Source organism: Trematomus bernacchii, unplaced genomic scaffold (assembly GCF_902827165.1).
Source record: "Trematomus bernacchii unplaced genomic scaffold, fTreBer1.1, whole genome shotgun sequence".
NCBI lineage: Eukaryota > Metazoa > Chordata > Actinopteri > Perciformes > Nototheniidae > Trematomus > Trematomus bernacchii.
Window position 1 is genome coordinate 22,588,664 of NW_022987720.1, and position 22,164 is coordinate 22,610,827.

Below are 22,164 nucleotides of genomic sequence, written 5' to 3' on the forward strand. Positions count from 1 at the left end.
AATGTGGCTTTGGTTTCCGTAAAAACCTGCTGTATAGGGTTGATTGAATTGAATGGACCTGCTTAATGCTATATTTATTATCTTAGGGCACTGCAGTAGGAAAAGGATCAAAGCATTGATCTGGACACATATCAGTCCTGCTTCATGTTCATGTCCAAATCACAAACCGGCTTTGAAACTGGCTCTTCCACTCTATCAGCATATTGTACAATGAGTCTCAACATATCCTTTAGCGTTTCATTCTCACGGTGTATAACATGAGGAGGTTAGTGAAACTATGCAGACAGACAGGCAGACAGACAGAAAGAGAGAGGTGAAAGACAGCAAACCAACAGGTGGTTTAAACCCCCCTCTTATATTTTCTCCATCTGTCCCGCATTAATTTCATACGCTACATTCTTCCTTAATGTCATCTCATTTACATTGATCCTCCTCAGAATACTTACTTGTCTTCTTTCGAACTACATTCTTTAACCATTGCCTAATCTTATCTTTGAGTACCGCACATTACAACACATTCCCATAGTGAAGTGGCTGCAGAATACAAAACTTCTGTCTATTTGCATCTAAATGTCAATTTATATTATGTGGGCTGCTGGCTAGTGTATGTGTGTGTGTCACAGATGACGGAGTAAGATTTCTGCTTCTTAGGTTATTTTAAGATATAGTTCGTTTTAAAAAGCATTGAATGGATTAATCTAAAAACAAGGCCTTGATTAGGATTGAAATGTCTTAAATCAATCTTACAAAAGTCCTAAAATGCTAAGACATTTGAAGTAAGATCTTTTTTTGTCTGTTACTCCATAAATACAAAACGGAACTAAACGTGAAAAGTACGGTGAAAAGTACTCCGGTGTGAACGCGGCTAAAACATCTATATTTACTGAATACCTCTTCAAAACATTTTTTAAATCTAACTTCCCCTTAGCTGTAGGAACCCGGTTTCCATCTACCTCTGTTTTTTTACGTGTAACAAGACGGCAGTTAGTGTTGTTGATGCACAGTAATATGTGTGTGTTTGTATGTCCACACCCCTGTTATCAGTGTGTGGCAGATAGCCCTATCACTTGGTTAGGACTTAAAGTGAAAGAGGCAGATGGAGACAGTTTTTTAACAAAAAACTAAAAGTAAGGCTATAATTTGAAGATGCCACCTTGAAGGGTGATGGATATGTGATAATGATCTATTTGTGATATTTTAGACCAATTACAGTTAAGTTTATGATTTTGTTTAAAGTTCCTTATCTTCACCCACTTTCTAGACACACATTACACTACTCCTATGTTTATGTATAAGCCTCTGGGTCCAAAAGCTGTGAAGAGACACTATATATGACATCATGTAGACACAACCATGCTCTGTAGGGGAGCTGTTGTACATTACATCAGGCTGAACATTCCGTAGCTCTATATGTGTGTGTTTATCTGCAAAAGACAGCAGAAAGATATACTTTACATGCAGACTTTCGAAAAAAGGAATAAATTAGAGGGGATTCCCACCTGGTGCACATCTTATACTTTAACCCACGCTAATCTCACACACCCATAAACTATACCTCCCCCCTGTTTGTCAAGTGTTACTCAAGTATCAATAGAATTCCCAATTGATTCATACGGATACAAAGCCTCCCATCACATCTTTGACTCCCACAGAGTGTGTGTGCACACTGCAGGGATCGATTGTGTGGGAACGTATGCTGGCTCACAGCTGTGAGAGCAGCAGAGAGCAGATGCAAACTGAACATGTGAAGGGACCAAAACATGAGTAACCGGTCAGGAGTGAGAAGAACAGCTATGAAATGGCGCAGTTGTTACAAAGGCTAAAGTCTTGAATAGGTGTGCAAATCATAAACCCATAATGTTAGCAACATATGAAGTGCTCTCTTTACTGCTTTCAAAGACATCTCTATCCACAACAGAAGGTTTGTTTTCTCTTTCTCTCCAATTGCTGGTGAGGCTGCTGTGTGGGCAGCACATTAATCAATCTTTGGCCTGGCCACAGCCGACCTTCTCTCCACTGGTATTCCCACATTGAACAACTACAACTTTGACTATTTGGTATTTCTTTGGATAGCAAGCTCTAGGAACGGACAACATACAAGCATTAACGACTTAAAGAAGGGATTTTAAAGATCAGTCCCAGAAGATCTAAAGAGGGCAGGAGATGGCAGGCCTGTTTTTCACATATTCTGACCCAGTAAGGTCTATATAAAAGTAGTGCTCTATAAATAATGCTGAAGATTTGGGTCAAGGGTTTTAATTGCTACAGCTCATTTGTGGATAGGTGAAGTTCAGTCAAGAAATGTAACGGCTTCATAATCTGTATAGTCATGGTTTGGGCGACAACTATAATAATACACTAGCAAATAATGAATATCTTTATTGAAAACTGACACAAGATCACAAATATATGCTGGATATATCAACTGAAACTAAAAGCAATTGTTATCATAATATACATTCTGTATAACTTAAATGTGAGTGGGCTTTGCTACTCAGCCAAGTTAACTGTCAATTATTATTAGGAAAACAATCAGATTTTAAACATTTTATAAAAAATGTTTTTACCAACTTCATTATAATTCCAGGTTCTGATATTAATAGATTTTTTTTTAGGGTGCAGACTGCTTGTTGGTCCTGATAATACAGATAAATAAAGTCATCGGCATAGCTATGAAAATATATTTTTACGATAACATATTTAACAACCAAGCATATAGATAAAATAGATGGGGGCCGAGCATAGAACCCTGAGATACTCCACAGTTTAGGAGGTCAGTAATCACTAGAGCAATGTCTTCAACAAAGTCTCTGACAAAACAAATTTAGATGTTGTGGTCTGTTGTATCAAATACAAAGTTTAATTGTATTAAAATCTGTCTGAACCCAAACCTTCATCCCTACCAAAAAATATATTTACACATTTTGTAGAGCAGTGTCATTTCTACGCTTTGCCAGATAGAAACTTGAGATCATGGAGATGAAAGCGTTCTTTATTATTTTATTTATAATTATAATATCACAGCAACCTAATCCAGGACAATTGACATTTCCTGTAGTTAAATCATTATTTCTGCTGTTAAACTGAGCCTGCAGAGACAGTAAGGTTGATGTCTTCTAGGTTAACAAGGGCAATATTTGATATTATCAGCTGTGCATGGGGAGATATTAAATAGAGACACAGCTGTGTACACACACACACACACACACACACACACACACACACACACACACACACACACACACACACACACACACACACACAACACACACACACACACACACACACACACACACACCTAGTATACACTCAGTTGTTCATGTCTCTCTTATATTACCCACCTTAATAATTTCTCCATTTCTCTTCCTCAATTCTCCAGACACACACACACTCCCCCCCCCACTAGTGACCCTTCCACTTCCTACAGGCCATGTTTTTACTCCAGGAATTTGGTTCACCCTTTTTTTTTTAAACACACACACACACACACACACACACACACACACACACACACACACACACACACACACACACAATCTGGACCCCTGCATCTTGATGTAACACAGTTGGTATTCGCAGGAGTGGGGGTGAAACACCAGTTCCAGATGTTACTAAAGAGTATTTTACACTAACTCACTCTTACCAATGTACAGCAAAATGTATATATCTTCATATTTCGTATCCTAAAGAGACAGGTTTGTTTGAAAAAAAGCTGAATAGGAATGTTTTGATTGTTGATATGCCAGGTTAAATAAGGTTAGATAAATAAAATACATTATCTTTGCCAAAAAGGAAGACTTGGAGAGGATTTTTGATATGCTCCAACGTCAGCTGTATTGCTCCACTTCAGCCCTTGTATTATACTGCTCCACTTCAGCCCTTGTATTATACTGTACATAACCTCAAACGTTTTGTCGAAGCAACAAGAAACAACCTCACGTTTGTCTTGTGCTCTTCAGATCATGTCTGGGTAGCAGGCAGAAATTGTGAACAGATGATCACACAGACTGAAGTGCTGAATAGTTCAGCATCTTTTCCCAATTATCCCGATCAAATTCAGAAATTGAGTCTGTGTAGGGGGCAAGGAGGAGATGTCAGAGAGCGAGACCTCGGCAATCTTCGCATCTTCTCGGAAGGTGGTGGCGAAGTCCATAGGGACTTGGCTTGGCAACTGGAAGGTCACCAGTTCAAGTCCCGGAAAAACCAAGTGCGACCGAGGTGTCCCTGAGCAAGGCACCGTTCCCTACACTGCTCCCCGGGCGCCGTACATAATGGCAGCCCACTGCTCCTAACACTAGGATGGGTCAAATGCAGAGAAACCGTTTCGTTACATAGTACCTGTACTACGTAATGACAATAAGTTGAATCTTCTTCAATCTTCAATTTTGCATTTCGATAAACTAATACCCTGAGATGATCATGTTTTTTATGCCAGGGACAAAAAAGGAATTTAAAGAAAATATCCCAGTGACAAGAAGTGAGAACAATATTTCCTGTCATGATGACATTCAACATCTGCAAAGAGATGGAGCAAATAACTTTTTCTTAAAGAACAATGTGGAGAGCCTTGTGTTGTCATCAAAGACCTCTCGTCTGTTTCTTTTCCCCCAACTTCTGTTTATGTTCCCCCAACAGATCCAAAGGAGTTACTATTTGTGTTTATTCAATTCTGACCCTGTGACTTTAAGCCCTGACCCTTAAAAACAGTGCTCTCTGTTCATGGTTTTCTCACGCAGATCTCTTTTACGCCAGCACCACAAATATGCACATGTTTAAGTATTTAGAAGTTGTCTGCAGAAGCATTTTCAGAAAATTGTTTGGCCTCTCTTGTTTACTCCGTCTTCTTGTCTGACTTGTTTAGTCTCTGCTGGTGTTTACATGGAGTTTGTTAAGGTTTCACCACCTGTGAAACACATGTGTCTTCCCAAAGTTACAAATGAACAAATGCTCATAAACTTCACAATAGCATACACATGCACTCACACTTAATAAAACATGTTGTGAATCTTCATAGAAAGCAGTGTTTCATTCTTTACAGAGCAAAGCCAGTTTTGCGCACACAAAGAGCACCTCTACGAACACACACCCCTCCTTTCAGTCTTAGTGTTTTAACAGATGTGTGTGTGTTTGTGTGTGTCAGTTTAATGTTCTCTATAGGGAGCAGATGATCTCTTGCAGGCCTCTGCAAATCTTACACATGATGTAGTGAAGTTTATTACAACACAAAGTGCTGTTCACATGTCAGTCTGTGTGCTCACAGCTGGGTCATCTGGACTACTGATATGTTTCTGACTGAGCCAAACCATCATATTATGTTACAAAGCAAATAACCATTTTAAAAGGTCAAAGTCATAATGGACATATCCGAGAGAAACCAAGACACTGCCTGCACACGTTAACGCTCATTTATGCAAAACCGTTTTTCCTTTTTCTTGTTGTCCCTCTTTTTTCTCACAAAACTTGTCGGTACTTTATTATTATTATTTTTTGCTATCTGTCCAGCGCACAAATCCAAATGCTGACTGTTACCGTAGCAACGACTTTCCATGTACTTCCTAGCAAGCGTGGTGTTAAACTGACCAGGAGTGCAGCAGGGCTGGAAAGAACAACAGCAATCCACAGTGTGTTTGTGCATGTGGTGGAGGTCTCACCACCAACAGAGAGGGAAAGTGCAGGCCAGGGAGAGGTGGGAGGAAAACAATATCTCCCCCATAATACAGAAACTGTCCTGCCAGGAACATGTCTGTCATGGATTTGTGGAATGGAATATTTCTATCTATTTGTCTTTGTGCACGGCATAACACAAAGGCAAAACATGCCTATCACAATATAGAGTCAACAGTGATCAAATGTCACCTTTTTATCTGACCCAGAGTCCAAAGATATTCATTATATTATGCTTCAATACCACTTTATTATTATGTGAGCCCAAGAAAGACTGCAAATATCCACATCTGAGAACTTTGAATTGATTATCAACCATAAAAGTAACCGATCATTTTCTGTGTTTGTTATAAAATAATAAAAAGTTCTGGTGAGAAAGTGACACCTGACACTTCATCTTGAGCTTTAATGACATACCCACGTCTGCACAGAGAAAGAGCACTGACACCTCAGGTGTGTTAGGGTAAAATGATACGTCTTAAACCCAAGTCGTAATGTTCTTGTCTTTGAGACGTCTCATCCTTTCTGACTCTAGCATCAATCTTAGTTCCTGCTAAATGTCTTGTCGATTGTCTGCTGGCCAGTGAGCAAGAAAGTGAAAAGAAAATAGTTAGAAAGCGACAGCAAACGAAGTGTCTGAGCTTTTTTTCAGTTTCATACAATTTTCTCTGATTTTGTCACAGAGAAATGGATCGAGAACCAGATAATAGCTTTAAAGTTTTTTTTCTAGGACTGTTTTATCGAGCCAACATATTTTATATGGGTTTTCAGTCTCAATATGCTTAACAGTGATACACTTTAAAGGTGGGGTAGGTAAGTTTGAGAAACCGGCTCGAGATACACTTTTTGTTATATTCCATGGAATGCTCTTAACATCCCGATAGCAATGAATATATTAAGTGCTTTGACTAAAAATCCATAAAGAAATGTCATCTGTGGAAGCCGTAGTACTGTGATGTAATGACCAATCATTTTAGCCGGCCCGGCTAAAATAACTGGATGGCCTACCTGCCTGTCAGCCTTCCATCTGTGCACAAACTTATCTCGTGCCCTCATTGGTCATGTGCGCGTTCGTGTGTGTTGGAGGAGGGGCTCTGTAAGGAAGTGGCAGATTTGTTCCGGCTGTGCATTTTCAAATTCTAGCGCACTCGAGCTGGTTTCTCCAAAGTTACCTACCCCACCTTTAAGGTTCTGTGAAAGACACCCATTGCATAGTATTTATTTGCACATGACACGGATTGGCCATGAAACTGAAGAAAGGCAGTGTAATTTAACCGAGGGAACATGCGCACTCACAAAACCCGTAACAGGAAAATGAATGGACAAAGTGATTACAGGTGCAGAAAGGACCATGTCTACCCATGTTTCTGCTGTGACCATGTATTCTGCCAGCTTCTATCAAACCTCTTCACCAAGTCTCCCCTTCACTGTGTGACTCCACTACCTCAAAATGTTTTACTTTCCCCACTCCCCTGCCCCACTGAGGGGGGCCCACTTCCTGAAAAGTCCCTCCAACAAATCTTCAAGGTTGTTATTGCCTTGGCTTCTCTTACTTGGGTTCCCTCTGTCCAAAAGCTGTCTGCTCTCCATCCCTCCCTCATTCTTTCTCTCCTGCCTTTCTTTGAAAATAAAACTTATGAGAAGAAATGTGCTGATCTCAGCAGTCTCGCTGAAACAAACGGACTTTTACAGCTGTGACAGAGTCAAAGAATTAGGAGAAGCGATTCATCTTTCATCTTTTTAGTTACGATTGTTCACTTGGTGATTCATGTTTCCATGCTGATCAGTCTGTTTTCCCCTCTGCTTTCGTGGTTGTAATTACACGGCACTGATTGCCAAAGATCCTTGACAGCCACATGGACAAATGACAAACAAGTTGAAATATGTTATATTAGCATGCAGTGTCAATACTGAGTCTGCATATCTGTTGTGGAACCAGGGAAATGGAAACATCTTACATTTTCCACACTATCAAGGTATCAATTGAGAAACAGAGGCAGGTTTCAATGTGCCAGTCTCAACAGGAGTTTGCTTATGGTCGTCAAAGTACAAGTTTAAAATGTCCCAATAGCAGCTCCTACATTTGATATGCACTGATGCTTTTTGGCTTAATCTGCCAAACTTTTGTTCCCATCCTTTCATAAGTCATACAAAAAATAAAAAAGGAACAAGAGACCTCTAAGCATTTCCCTGAGCCTCAGCCAGGCCAATCCGAACCCACCAGGCACTGGGATTTCTTGCCATAGGTCACAAACCCAGAGCTGAACACACACACACACACACACACACACACACACACACACACACACACACACACACACACACACACACACACACACACACACACACACACACACACACACACACACACACACACACACACACACACACACACACACCACACACACACACACACACACACACACACACACACACACACACACACACACACACACACACACACACACACACACACACACACACACACACACACATTTAGGATTTAACTGATTGGCCCTGTCGCTGCAGTGCATTTGTAGAAGTAGTGCCTGAGTGCTGCTCACATATGGGCAGGGCAAGCCTAAGTGAAAACACATGTTTGTGTAAATGCAGAAAGCAGAAGTGGAGCGGCCTCGTCCCGCTGATAGAGGCCATGTGAAACCAAAGCCCATCAGATCTTTGTGTTCCAGGAGAGACAGAGCGAACGGAAATACATCCTGTTTTCCAATTTAACATGGAATAACCAAACAATGAATCTGATTTAGAAAAAAAAAGTGTATCAAATGACTATTGAGAAATATCCAACCAACTGTGACAAGGAGTTATGAAAACAAACACAGGAAGATGTGAATGTCCTGTAAAGTTCCTGCTTGAATATAATTTCACAATATTATCAATATCTACAGGGTTAAGAGGGTTAAAAAAAAAAGCCTAATCTTAGAATCACACTTTAAAACTAATGTAACCTCATTACTTCTCTTTATTTTTGGATTACCTCAATACAAAATGAAATGCCAAAAGAAAACAACAATGTAACATTTGAAAAGAAGAGAGGTCATAATGATGAACTGGAAATGTAGCAATGGTTTCACTCGAGCCTCAATTCATTTTATGTTGTGAGACTTGTGAAGTGCTTTTTTTGTCTAATCTAAATCTGATTTTTCTAATCTAAAACAAAAGGCTTTCAGAAAATCTCCCAAACATCTTTCTTGATTCATAAATCTTTAACTATTTCTGTGCATTTCCTGTTCTTCAGAGCCACTGCATTGTCCGTTTCCAGATTCTTAACTTCTGAAGGCTCACCCCCTCTGACCTTTCCTTGCCCTCTGTGACCTAACTCAACATCTGGAGCGAATTCAGCTAGCCATGTTCCTCCCTCAGGACACACAAATTCATTATCAGACATACCCTAAACATGCAAGGAAGGCAGAAGAACAGGACGGAAACTTGCATAACATATACTAATCAAATCTGAAACTGGCAAAGCAGCAAGAGAACAAGTCCGGGGTGAGGAGAATCTGTTCAGGGATGACTCACGTCACTTATCTGCAATCTGTTCGCTGATGGGTTTAGTATTTTTAACTCTTGTGTTTGGAAGTTGACATACTCTAAGAATGCTTTGTCTGAGTCTCTGAAAAAGACTTGTGTTTTTAGGCTGAATGGCAAGGCCTTATGTTCTCTACACATAGAATATCATTGACTTGATGTTAACTAAAAAAAAAGCTCACATAATAAGAAAATAGTTAGAGAATTTGGGTAATACTCTTGCTCTTTTTCTGCTAAGCGTTACATGAGAAAATAAGTATGCATTTACAGGCAGCAGCGTTAGCTTAAATCCAGACTGAAAATGGCTAAACAGTAAGTTTTGCTCTGTTGAAGATCTTCTGAAAATCTGGCATTATAGATGCTCATAGGCTGATTTTGTTATCTTTTTGCCAGAGCCCGTCAAGCTGTTTCCCTCCATTTCCAGTCCCCTATGCTAAGCTAAGCTAATCCTCTGTTGATATAGCTTCAAATTCCCTGCGCACATACTGTAAGTGTGCCGTTGATCTTCTTATCCAACTCTCTGCAAGAAAGCTAATCAGTATATTTCCAAACTGTAAAAATCACTAGTTGAAGAACTGTAAATGTAAAATGCTGCTGATTTCCTTTGTCCTGGGGTTTTGGACTGAGGATCAGACAAAGCAATTCATTTAAATACGTCAACTGGGGCTTAGGGAAGTTGTGATGGGCTTTTTTCATAAATAACTATTGTTAGGCACTTCGCAGTTGTTTGATCAAATAATCATGAAAATAACATACAGAACTATCTGTTATAAAAGGATTGTTAGCTGCAGCTCTAAACAACTGGTCATATTCTGTTCTGACAGATACAAGTTTGAGCCGGAAAACATCCTTTGGTTTCTTGCGACCAACCAGGAGTTTTGCAGCTAGGAATAACAAGATACATATTAGGCAAAAAGGGAGACCTATACATATTACAACTGTTGATCAATACTCCACCTGTATGTCCCCCCTTAGAAACCAAACACCATTAAAAGAGTAACACAAGTATAAAAGATAACTAAATTAGACTGTTTTTACTGTTCTCTCCTGTCAGGCCAGCTTACCTTCTTCGCAGCCTTGGAAGGCGACCTCCTGGTGGGCTTCTGCACCTGGCTGCTCGGAGTGACCGGCTGCTTGGACACCGAGCCGTTCTCCCGCTTCTTGCTTGGGGAGGATGGGACAGAGGATGGGACAGAGGATGGGGGTGGCGAGGGGGAGGCTGGGGGAGAGGAGGAGGACGGAGGTGAAACCCTGACGATGGCCATCTCTTCTGTGGGTGTGAGGCGGAGGCTGCGCAGACTTTCATGTGTCTCTTGGTCCACCACCAGCAACCTGGTCTCACTTTCCACTGCTTTGATCCGCTGTACCACCTGAGGGACGGGAGAGGACGGTTGTTCACTGCTCATTTTGTTTCTTAATAGAAGGTTTAACTCCCAAGCTTGGCAGCAGTGAAACACTAAAGACTGCAGCTATAGGAAAATAACCCAATCGCATCAAATGATATTTGGTTAACCAGCTCCGTTAGAAGCATCCAGTCAGCGCAAAGACATCTTTCGAAATGATTTAACACATTCACACTTTTCTCAGACATGTGGGTGTACAGAGCCTTTCACAGTGGTGATAGAAATATGTAAACATTGACCAAAATATCAGACACTATGAACCATAAGATGGCAACTAATCGTAATATTTCAGGAAAAAAGCCAACAATTTGATGATTTTGCCAATATTTTGTACTTTATCTTTGTCTTGATATTTAAGAAAAGACCATCTGATTAATTTAGTGCAAACATTTGCTCTGAATCAATCCTTCGTGTCATTGATGTAGATACATACTGGGCTCTCCAACCCTTAAATGTGGGCAAACATCATTAGATGACAAAACAAGCAACTTTGCAATTCTTTGTGCAAAGCATACATTTAAAGCCCCATGGATGCAGAAATGTTATGAGAGCTTCAAACACAACAGTCAACAGTTTGTTTTTATCTCTGTTGTAACAAGGTTACAGATAAACCTAATGTTCCTCTGTGAGCCTGGGAAAATGATTATCTGAGGCTGCTGTCTCTTTCTGACAACCAGTGCGAAAACAGTCTCTCAGCTCTAAGTCCTTTGACAGTGCATACCTGCTTCCAAACAAAGGGATGGTGCAGGTTAGTCACATGTTTCGGTCAGGTCTAATTAGAAGCTAAATGAAAAGTTATGTATCGCAGTAGGAGGAGGGTAATGCATGCAAAACCGGTGTGACCTTTTGATAGTCAACTACATTCCTCCTGTAACATGAGGTAAAACCACATATATCATATGAATGCACATCTACTTGCCTGGTGATGTGTCTCTTTCTCCACGTTCACCCCATTCACCGACACCACCCGGTCCCCCGCGCGCAGCCCGGTCGCTTCTGCGGGGGACCCAGTCTCCACTTTGCGGATGTACTGTCCGCTCTTCCCTTTCTCGCCATGCAAGTGAAATCCATACCCGTCCTCCGATTTTGCCATGACACAAAGCCGTGGTTTCCGTTCGCTGGCCATTTTTCCACTGACGTTTTTAAAACCTCCTGCAGTTTTTAGTTAAAGTATTATTACAAGTTAAGATGCAAAGAGAAGAGTTTAGGAGAGCTGTTGCAGGGCTAACTTCCACGGAGCGAAAACATATCTGCACGATACGCACGCTTTCCATGTAATAAAAACACTCAATACAAGCAGCTCCAAATGCACTTCACAAGAAGAAATCCCAGGGATAAAAATACCAACAAAACAGGCATCAAACTTCAATAAAACGATGGAGCCAGTCCTCCAGATCGTGTGTCCTGTGTCCAGCTGAGGCGCACTGCTGGCGACTCCAAAACTGATCCGCTGCAGCGCGCACAGACTTCAGAGCCTCCAAGACAGCATCATTGATGTGACTGCAGACGTGTTGGAGTCGAAATAATCAGCAGGGCCTCACCTCTCCCTCCACATTTATCCATAACAACTGATCGGAGAATATGCATGCAGTTATGCTGTAGTTTGCGCAGGTTGAGCGCCGTGTGCGCAATAGCACCACCTCCCTCTGGCCAGGCTACCTGTTTGTCTCTCAGGAAAGTGAAATATTCGGAGCACAGTGAGAGGATTCAGAGTTATACAATACTGCCCCTAGGTGGTGGGTTGTAAACAAATGGTTAAGTAAATATAAAGCACTGCATGCTGCATTGGGTTTAAGAAATATACATAAAATATACATCTTCTCAGCTCAACAAACAAGATTCAACATGTGTTTTTATTAACATATAATTCAATAAGAGCATGCAAACCACAAGATGACTGACTGACTGTAGTTCTCCATTCATAATTTAGACCAGGTTCTTGCCTAAATTGTTAATTTAATCTATAACCATTTAACCCCAACCCTAGGGAAAAAATGCCCCAAATGACTAACCCAAAGCGAATCACAGATCTTCAACCATAAGGCACCGTAAATGCATATTTTTGGTGACCATTAAAGAGTAGAAATATGAATCCTTAGTAAGTAAACCAATTTCTGTTTTGATTATTTGTTTAGTCTACTATATAATCAACATTTTAAAGGCAATATTACCACTACTTAACTACAAAACACTATTAATTTTCATTTATCTATGCTATAAATAAAAAAATCTCCACAACATTAAAATAATAATAAAAACAACGAATCTATACAGTAGTTATACATGACTGTAGCTCATAGTTTGGATGGATTCTCAAAGCTAAAGGGCCAACATTATCTTCCATAAATAAAACATCTTATATTGCAACTTTTTGTATCTGTTTTGTATTCTTATAGTTATTACAATACTTTTGTTACTCTTATTTGTAATGTTGACTTAAAAATCTGCTGAACTATTGCTGTTCATACATTTTTGGTAATATAATAAATATAAACTAATGTTAAAGGGGCCCTATTATGCTTTTTGGGAAGTGTGTATAGGTTTTTGGGTATGTCTGCAAAGGTTAAAAACGCCAATCACAACGTAGCCGGCGAGCTAACCAATCAGAGCACACTGGGCTCTAGTTCCAGACAGAGGGTGAAAAGAGGTGCTGCAGCACAGGCTGTATGAGACAATTTCTTTTGGAACATTAAAGCATGCAAACCTGTCACTGTAGTCACATGAGTATGATATATCCTTTTTAAACCAATGCTTTATTATTGCAGTTTCTAACAGTGACCACTGGAGGTCAATGAACACTCATGATTCAAAAGGTGTTTCAACTACACAACACATTTCTGGTCAAACCTTTTAAATCAAGTTATTGTGTCCACTGAAATTAAATAAGGATAGACAAAACTTGAACAAAATCATATTTTTTCTTGGAATGCATGATGGGGAGATATCGCTTCATTGCAATATGATATAATTAATACAGACATTATTGACATCATCAATGATACTAACATGACTACCTAGTTACTATTAGGAAGAAGAGCTTTGCTGCAACGAACAACAAACAGCCGATCTCCGGTATTTCCATCATGCTATCCTACAGATCTTCCTGTCCTCAGCAATGGCTCCATTTGCTCATAGCATTTTCCTTTATTAGATCATTTGGAGAAAACACAATCAGATTATTGTTTGTCTGCTATGGGATCTGGATTCACTTGCAACTTTTTTATGATGTCCACGCGCTGATAGATGGTCTATTATCTTGATGACCATTTTAATGAATACATCAGGGTTCAACTCAATCAGGCCAGGAAGGACCATCATTTTAATGGAGGGGACTTAAGTTAATTAATTCATCACAACACAGTTACAGCAACAGTATTGTCTTGAGGAACGAACACATTCCTCATGCTTTATACTGTTGAAAATGGGACAAACCTGCTGATCATTTTGTTTAGTCCCTAAATGATCCAGGGGGAACAGAGCTGCAGAGATTCAACATGTATTGGCAATCTTTGATCACTGATTTAAGGGTTATTAGGGCATTTACCACAAAATAGTGGCTCCTGATTCTTAAATTTGACAGTTTGCAGATTTTCTTAATGTTCTATATTTATTGAGTCAGACAAAACAAGCAATGCAAACACCTCACTTTGTGCCATGGAGAAATTGGCGAAAGGCATGAAATCAGAGGTTTGATATTTTTCTTTTCATGGATTTTGCCTTGTGTATTTTGTTTTCGAGTGTACGAAAGGAGATTAAAAGTGTACTGGCATTCGGAGCACAAGGTTTGTATCAGTTACCAAAAATGTACATGAAATTATGTGGTGTGTGCTCTCTCTGACAACACACACTAGTCTGCAAATTAATAAGAAAACAAAACGTCAGCTACAGTGAGCATCACATTAATATTCGTCATCTGTCAGCATACACACATACACACACTCATACACACATTTTAACAGCACAGGAGAGGTATTTGGCTCAGTTGCCTTGTGTCTAGATTAAAGAAGACAGTTGCTGGCATCAGAGGAGAACCTCAGGGCAAAGTCCAAGTTTAGTCTTCAATGTAATGTCACATGAGTCACAAACACACAGGACACACACAACAACCACCACAGACAATATTATGTACTGTACAAGCTCCAGGTTTTCTTAAGCCATATGACAGAAACGAAGGTCGGTTAATTTAAGTGTGTTTTAATCTTTTAGCCAGTGAAATCTGGCTTATAAAACATCTGCCATATGCTGTCATTTTCAAAATAAGTCTTTAGAGGATGTGATGACTCGAAACAAGGCATATCACCTTACATTGCTATTGTTTGTTTCAACATGTAGAAGTGAAATGATTCAATGTATCATCCACAACAATGGTGTCTTTCCATCTGTCTGCATAAACAAACACATGATTTGGATGTAAATGTAACCAACACATTGATCCACTCCCCTGCTGCGCTTTTCCTCCTGCTTCAGTTTTAAAGAGTCACCTAAATATCAAATAACCTTTTGAGAAATAAACCTAAGAGAGGGAAATGCCACTCTGAAGTCACAAAGTAGGTTTCTGTGACTATTATATTCCTGCTATTATATCAAGATTGTAGCACTGCATGCAGTCTTCTTCAGATACATTTACTTTGACACTTTCCAAATAATAATATCTAAACAGTGAGAGTGGTCAAGTGATAAGGATTGAGAAGGAAAGCATGAGCAATTTGGTTTTCGGTTTGTTTTGACACTGAGTGGGAACATGCATTTATCTTGGGCTTGGTTTACTGCAGGGAACTTTTTAAAAACATAATTGAAATGCCCTCCCCATGTCAAAGGCAGGAAAAAGATCACAGCTCTCAGCTTTAATTAACTGCACGGAGTCTCCCCCTCTCCCTTTTGCAGCCAAAACACCCAGCGAGCTTCAAGAGAAAGTGTTCTTGGCTTTTATTTTAAATGTTAAACTAGTTTCAGGTTGGGCTGTGATTGGCTTCTTGTTTTGCTGCAATGCAACACAGATTTAAAAAAAGCAGCAATGATGCACAATTATAATGTACAATTATTCACCTCCACTTAAATAAATGCTTGAATTCCTTTCCGCTCTATCACCACACACTGACATGTTGTTTATTTAAACAAACAAGATACTCACCTTCTTCCTCCTCTCCCTGAATTGTCAACAAACACATCTTGTGTGTCCATAAAGCCATGTGTGGTCAGTTTGATGGCGTCTGATTTGTGTCTTCCCAGAAAACAATAAATCCCTGGAATTCCTGTTTACATTGAAATACTGTACAAACTGTGATAACTACAGTATCTATCTATCTGCGAGCGACAGTAGGCATTTGCTAGCATATCGACCTTAGAAAGTCCTCAGGCCTTAATTGTTTATTCTAGTACAACAAGGTTTTTCCTTTGTTTAAAGCTCCCATGTCATGCTTTTCCGGTTATTACCCGTCCCCTTGTGTGTTATGAAGGTTTTTATGCATGTAAACGGTGTGCAGAGTCAAAACCCTCAAAGTACACCCTGTAGCGAGTAAAACTCTAACACAGAAAATACCTCCCCAAAACGCCTCGTTGGAGATACGTCACTGCCCATTTGAGTCTTCCATTTAGTTCCGGGTACGGCCTGATGTCATGCGGTACCCGGAACGAAATGGACCAATCCCGAAGAGCTATGGCCACACCCAGCGGCGCTGGCCGCACCCTCTGCCAGCCTAACATTTACTGTTGGAAGCTCTGGTTCAGTTCACAACCGATCCAGTCATGCCACTGCCAAGGACCTGTTTCCTGAAATGTGAGGAGAAATCTGAGCTGTTTGTCCTACCGACGGAAGAACCACGACGAAGTCAGTGGTTGAAATGTCTTTTTAACACTGTTCCTTCAGAGGTTCGAAGAACCGGCATTTCACAGACGAAAGCTTCCAAAACATTGCCCAGTTTGAGGCCGGATATGCACAGCTTGTTTGGACCGTTTGGAGCAGGGGAAGATTCGGGTACACAACCTGTAAGTTTGCATTGTTATTTGTGTATTTATCAAACAAGACTGTTTAAATGTGTAAACTGTGTTGGACTGCTAAGCCATTGACACAGTGCTAACTGTGCTAACTAAGTTGCTAGCGTTTCCATATATCAACTCTAATATCAGCAGATGGCCTTGCATACATGTATCTCATAGCAGGAGAATGTCTGCATTCACACACAAAATACCTATTGACAGTATACTCCGGGTGATTTGCCGTGCGGTCAGTCGCGAAACGTAATTACATTATAGCTGGCGTAGCGTGTATGCTACCGATCTAACCGACGGAGCTAGACCTGGGTCGGAAAAACATTTTTGTTATGCTACGTTGCTAGCGTTTAAATATATCAACTACAATGTCAGCAGATGGCCTTACATGTTTGTCATGGCAGGAGAATGTCTGCAGTCACACACACGGAATACTCATACAGTATACTCCGGGTGATTTACCGTACATTGTGACAGTACATGCAGGGTTCGAGTTATAAACTGAGCTCTATGGGGTTCTTTGAAACTAACGCGTGCGCACGCATGCACGCGCACACACACTCAATCACACACACACACACACACACACACACACACACACACACACACACACACACACACACACACACACACACCAATAATAAACATGGACAGGGGTTACTATTTAAAAAAAAATTGCAAATGTATTTGGGAACCTATCCATGTGAACATATTTTGGGGGTGGACCTCAAATCCTCTAGGGGGGTCCGGGGGCATGCCCCCCCCTGGTAAGATATTTTTTTAATTTTGGAGTTAAATGCATCAATCTGGTGCATTTTGAGGGGAAAATAAAGAGACTAGATCTATGGAAACACCCATATGAAACAGATGCCACATCATGTAGACAGACAGTCACCCTGTGTGAGGCAAACCCACATTTGCGCAGCGTTGCATTCACAATAGCCTACATTAAAAAAACAAAATCGCTAGGCCATCGGGAAACCTCCCGGCCCTCCCGATGGCCAGTCCGGGCCTGCCAACAGCTCTACTTGCTACAAACTTAAATATGAAAACATAGCCGTGGGAACATGTTTCAAATGGGGGGTGCTGTGGGGATGACACCAGGGCCGGTTCTGACCAATTTGCTGCTCTAGGCAAGATTTATGCTGGTTCAATTATATCTTATTTTATCAGTTAACATTTATTTATTCATCCATATTTTTTAATCTCTCCAGTTTTAAAGGATATTGTTGGTTTACTGTCCTATAGTATACATGTGCCAAGAGCAAGGACTGTCTTAGGTAAGACAGCTTTTATGTGCGCAGCTCCACTTGCTGAGCAATCTCATTCCTCTGCATGTTTTTAAAGCTATATATATATATATATATATATATATATATATATATATATATATATATATATATAGAGAGAATCAGATCAGACGTTTTAACTTTCATTTAGCAAAAAATAGCATGAAACTTTACATGCAAGTTCCAAAGTAACTTCCTGAAATGTAATTGTCTGCGGTGATTCTACGGAGTCCCCAAAGGCCCAAAATTGTGCACACAAAACATATTTCCGGCTGCCCGGGCCTAAGGAAGTAGCTCTACTTATGAAATCTCTGTTAGTTTAAACTCCCACTTCACTACTTTACATTCAAAACAAATAGCTTATAACATGTGGCATGGCATTATTGATAAAGCCACATATTAGTCTATCAAATAGTTACATCATACTTATCTTAACCAGCAACACCAATAAAATACTGCTTCACATAAATGCATCGCAAATAATCATCAGTTTTTATTCAATGCATATAGAGGCAACATAACCACACATCAACATTTCATCCATGCATTTCTTCACTTGTCAGTTGTTGTTCAAGCTCTCAAACAAACAAGCGGGCAGTACATCACATCGGCTCTTTTTGCTGCTACTTTGACAACATGGTTGCAACCGGTTTTCGTGCTGTTGATGCCAATTTTCATTTTTTTATATAGTGAGTTGATGATTTCATAAACTAAGAGTGAGGTACATTTTCGCCTCGCACATTTTCCATCCAAATGAAGCAACATTTCTAAATCATTTTCAGACAAATTTGACTACACATGTTAGTGTTGTTAGATCTTATTGTCTTATATTTTTGTACAGCACTTTGAATTGCTTTGTGTTGAAAGGTGCTCTGTAAATAAACTTGCCTCGCCTTGTGATGACTCAAAATCTACTAGGATTAATAAAGGTCCAAAGTGTCTATTACGTTAGTAGGAAATCCAACCTAGAGCAACTGAGCATTGGAATAGAACATGTAAGGCCCAATGAGACATGTTGAATCATTAAACATCTGATAGAACAAGAACAAGACACACCTAGTTTTTGTTTTTCTAAAAACAAAACAATGAGGTAGATACTAGCTGTCATTTTTTTTAAGAAGGGGCAGCTTGGGCGTATTGTTGAACATAGCCGTGGGAACATGTTTCAAATGGGGGGTGCTGTGGGGATGACACCAGGGCCGGTTCTGACCCATTTGCTGCCCTAGGCAAGATTTTTGCTGGTTCATTTATATCTTACTTTACCTTAACATTTATTTATTCATCCATATTTTTTAATCTCTCCAGTTTTAAAGGATATTGTTGGTTTACTGTCCTATAGTATACATTGGAATAATTTCAAACCTGTTTTTATTTATCCTAATAATTATAAAGGTGTGCCTTGGAAATATTTGTTTACATAAATTGTGATAAAACCGTTTGAGACCCACTCAGATAACTAAAGTGAACTATCTAAACACTCAGAGTCCTTTACCTCACTGAGCCTCTCAGGGCACATGGAAAATGTAACCGTGGTGAAAAGGGTGTTATCTTTACTTAATTATGAATGTGAACATCAAGGCCGAACATTAGTTTTTTTTGTATTATATTTGTATTATATTTCCATTTAATCTTGTGGACGTGCAGATTCCCTGTCCTCCATCAGGGGGTGCTGCAGCACCCTCACCACCCCTACTTACCACGGCCCTGTATGAAAAGGTTCAACTGCGCACACACACATCATCTCGGCTCGCGCAGCACGCTCACAGGCATAGATTGTGCAATAAAGTATTGCGCACCTTGGAGGTGCAGTGCAGCAGGCATATTGTTATTCAAGAGATGCGTTGTTCTTTTGGAAAACATGTTTTTCTTTTCAATAATACTCATTACATTGACACATGCATTATTTGTGATTAAAATAATGGTTGTTGGTAATGTATTAGCGACCCCCACAGATGTATGATTTCACTGCGTCCGTGGGAGCTCAGACCCCTCCTTATGGGAGCTCAGCTCCCATTGGCTCCCACATAACTCGAACCCTGAGTACATGTACATACTGCATGTATAGCTAACGAGGCTAGCTGTATGCTAGCGCAAAACAATGTATTCATGCAAGTTACAATGTATGACCGAACGTAGCAGAATACCCGTATAAGATTGCAATTATAAACACGTTATTGCTAGCCTAATATGAACCACTAGCTTTTGTTCATAGTAGTTTTATTACACTACATTATAGTTGCCGTTCCTCCGAGCTAGCGTTCATATCGTGTTAGCTACCAAAGTAAACAATAAAGCTAGCATATTAGCTGGCAAGCTGTTCATTAGATAGATCCACACTCCTACCACAACTACTACTAACGAATCTAAAACAACTAAGTTTCTCTAATATTTTGTGATTTGCATTTGATTTCGTCCAGCCAGATCCTGGCGGACAATACATGATGGGGACGGGACTACTACTACTGAGGCCTCATCCTAAAAAGCACCGGCTGCGCCCAGGCAAGATGCAGGGAGGAATGGATGATATACCGTGTATATATGTATATTTATGTTCATTTTGTACATTTCTAAAAATAAAGTTTAATGGAAATACTTAGTAGGCCTATCCTTTCTTCCCTGAATTATTTGCTCCTATAACATATCATTCATATATAACAAACCATGATTTGATTTCTCATCAAACAGTAGTAGTTTATTACAGGTAAAAATAACTTACTCTTTGTTATGACCGGCTCGTAGGCCACAACGGAAAGACAAGGAGACATACACGAGTTTACAAAACCACGGCACATTTATTGTGGTAAATGCAGAGATAGGTGGTCGAGGGGAGAGAATCGCCGAGCCGCTTTGGAGAGAGACGGGCCGCTGGGCTTAATAGCACCTCGGCTACGGAGGTGTCCGTGATCGCGCTGATTAGCCTCTTCAGCTCCACCCCACCGTAAGACCTGCAACACACCTGCACAAAGGCCCTGGGGCCGTCACACTCTTCTATAACAACAGTTGTAGGTACAGTTCGGTTAGTTAGCGTATAAAATATACGGCTGTACCGACGCCATTACAAGACTGATGTTCCCCGAAAAAAGCGGGCGGAGCCTCTCTGGCGGTTGACTAATCAGAACAGAGTGGCCGAGCTGACCAATCGGAGCACACTAGGCTCACAGGGAGGGGGGGGCAAGAGCTCCAACCGTTTAGTGGAGAGAGTGAATACTGCTGAATACACATACTTTACAGAGATGCTGTATGCGAAACCAATGTGAGTTTGGAAAATTGCACAGTATAAATCTATTTTAGTATACCTCAACAATGTAATTATGATCAGTGGAAATGGCCATGACATGGGCCCTTTAAGTTCTTTGAAAAGAAGTCGGCCTCTCATGGCTAGTTTTTCTCGGAATCATCTTAAAGGCTAAACAAGTTGTAATGTGCTCTTTTCTCTGCTTGGTAAAAATACGGGTCCTTCACTTAACATTGAGGTCGATGGAACAAAAGCAGCATTACCCCAAACACAGAGGTAACCAGAAGCTGCAGAAGGCACAGAGTGTGTTTCTACCCCCACACCCTGCCACACAAACAGGTTGTCAGTAAACATAGAATAAGGGCTGCGTATATGTTATAGAAGTGCACTAATGAGGGAGGGGACATAAAGACAAGTGGAAGGCGCAGCGGCACAGAGAGGAAATGGCAATGGAAGAGGAAATACCGAATCAACTATGTGCAATATGTGCAATATATATACATGCCGTTAATAAGTGTGCAATATATACCTGGCTGCTAAATCCACAGAACTGTTAGGGTGTGTATTTTTGTAAATTGTGTAACCTTTTATTTTATTCTATTTTTTATTCTATTATAACATTTTTTTAACTTTAATACTTTTTTATGCATGTAACATATGCAACATAATGTAACATTAAGCTTTATTTGGCTCTTTTTCTGCTGTAACAACGTAAATGTCCCTTCTGTGGGACTAATAAAGGTATTCTGATGATTCTGAAAATGCTCAGGGGGAGAACATGATAAAGGCTACTGGAAACCCATGCTGTACAGCGATGGAAATCAGTTACATTTCATAGATAGTATTATAAGCTTCACTGAATAAAATAATGTCAATGATATGTGTTGTAATTTAGTACAACTCCATTGGAATATAACAGGTTGATATGCATAATCTTACTTTTTGTTTACATCTCAACCTGCATAAGTTAACTGCTAGATGTGTAAATGACCAATTGTTAGCTGACATGTTTTTTATATCAGCTTAAAAGATTATGAGT

General features: G+C 40.0%; 1 protein-coding gene across 1 annotated transcript in view; it reads right to left on the reverse strand.

Moving 5' to 3' along the window:
* The window catches only part of LOC117493317 (Na(+)/H(+) exchange regulatory cofactor NHE-RF2), a 28,895-nt gene extending 16,584 nt beyond the window's left edge, over positions 1-12,311 (reverse strand). The window contains exons 1-2 of the mRNA XM_034143823.1: positions 11,533-12,311; positions 10,275-10,580 (exon numbers count right to left, since the gene is read on the reverse strand). Of these exons, the coding sequence (XP_033999714.1) occupies positions 10,275-10,580; positions 11,533-11,739 (513 nt within the window). The 5' untranslated portion in view covers positions 11,740-12,311. The remainder of the gene's footprint in view (positions 1-10,274; positions 10,581-11,532) is intronic.
* Between the last annotated feature and the right edge of the window lie 9,853 nt (positions 12,312-22,164).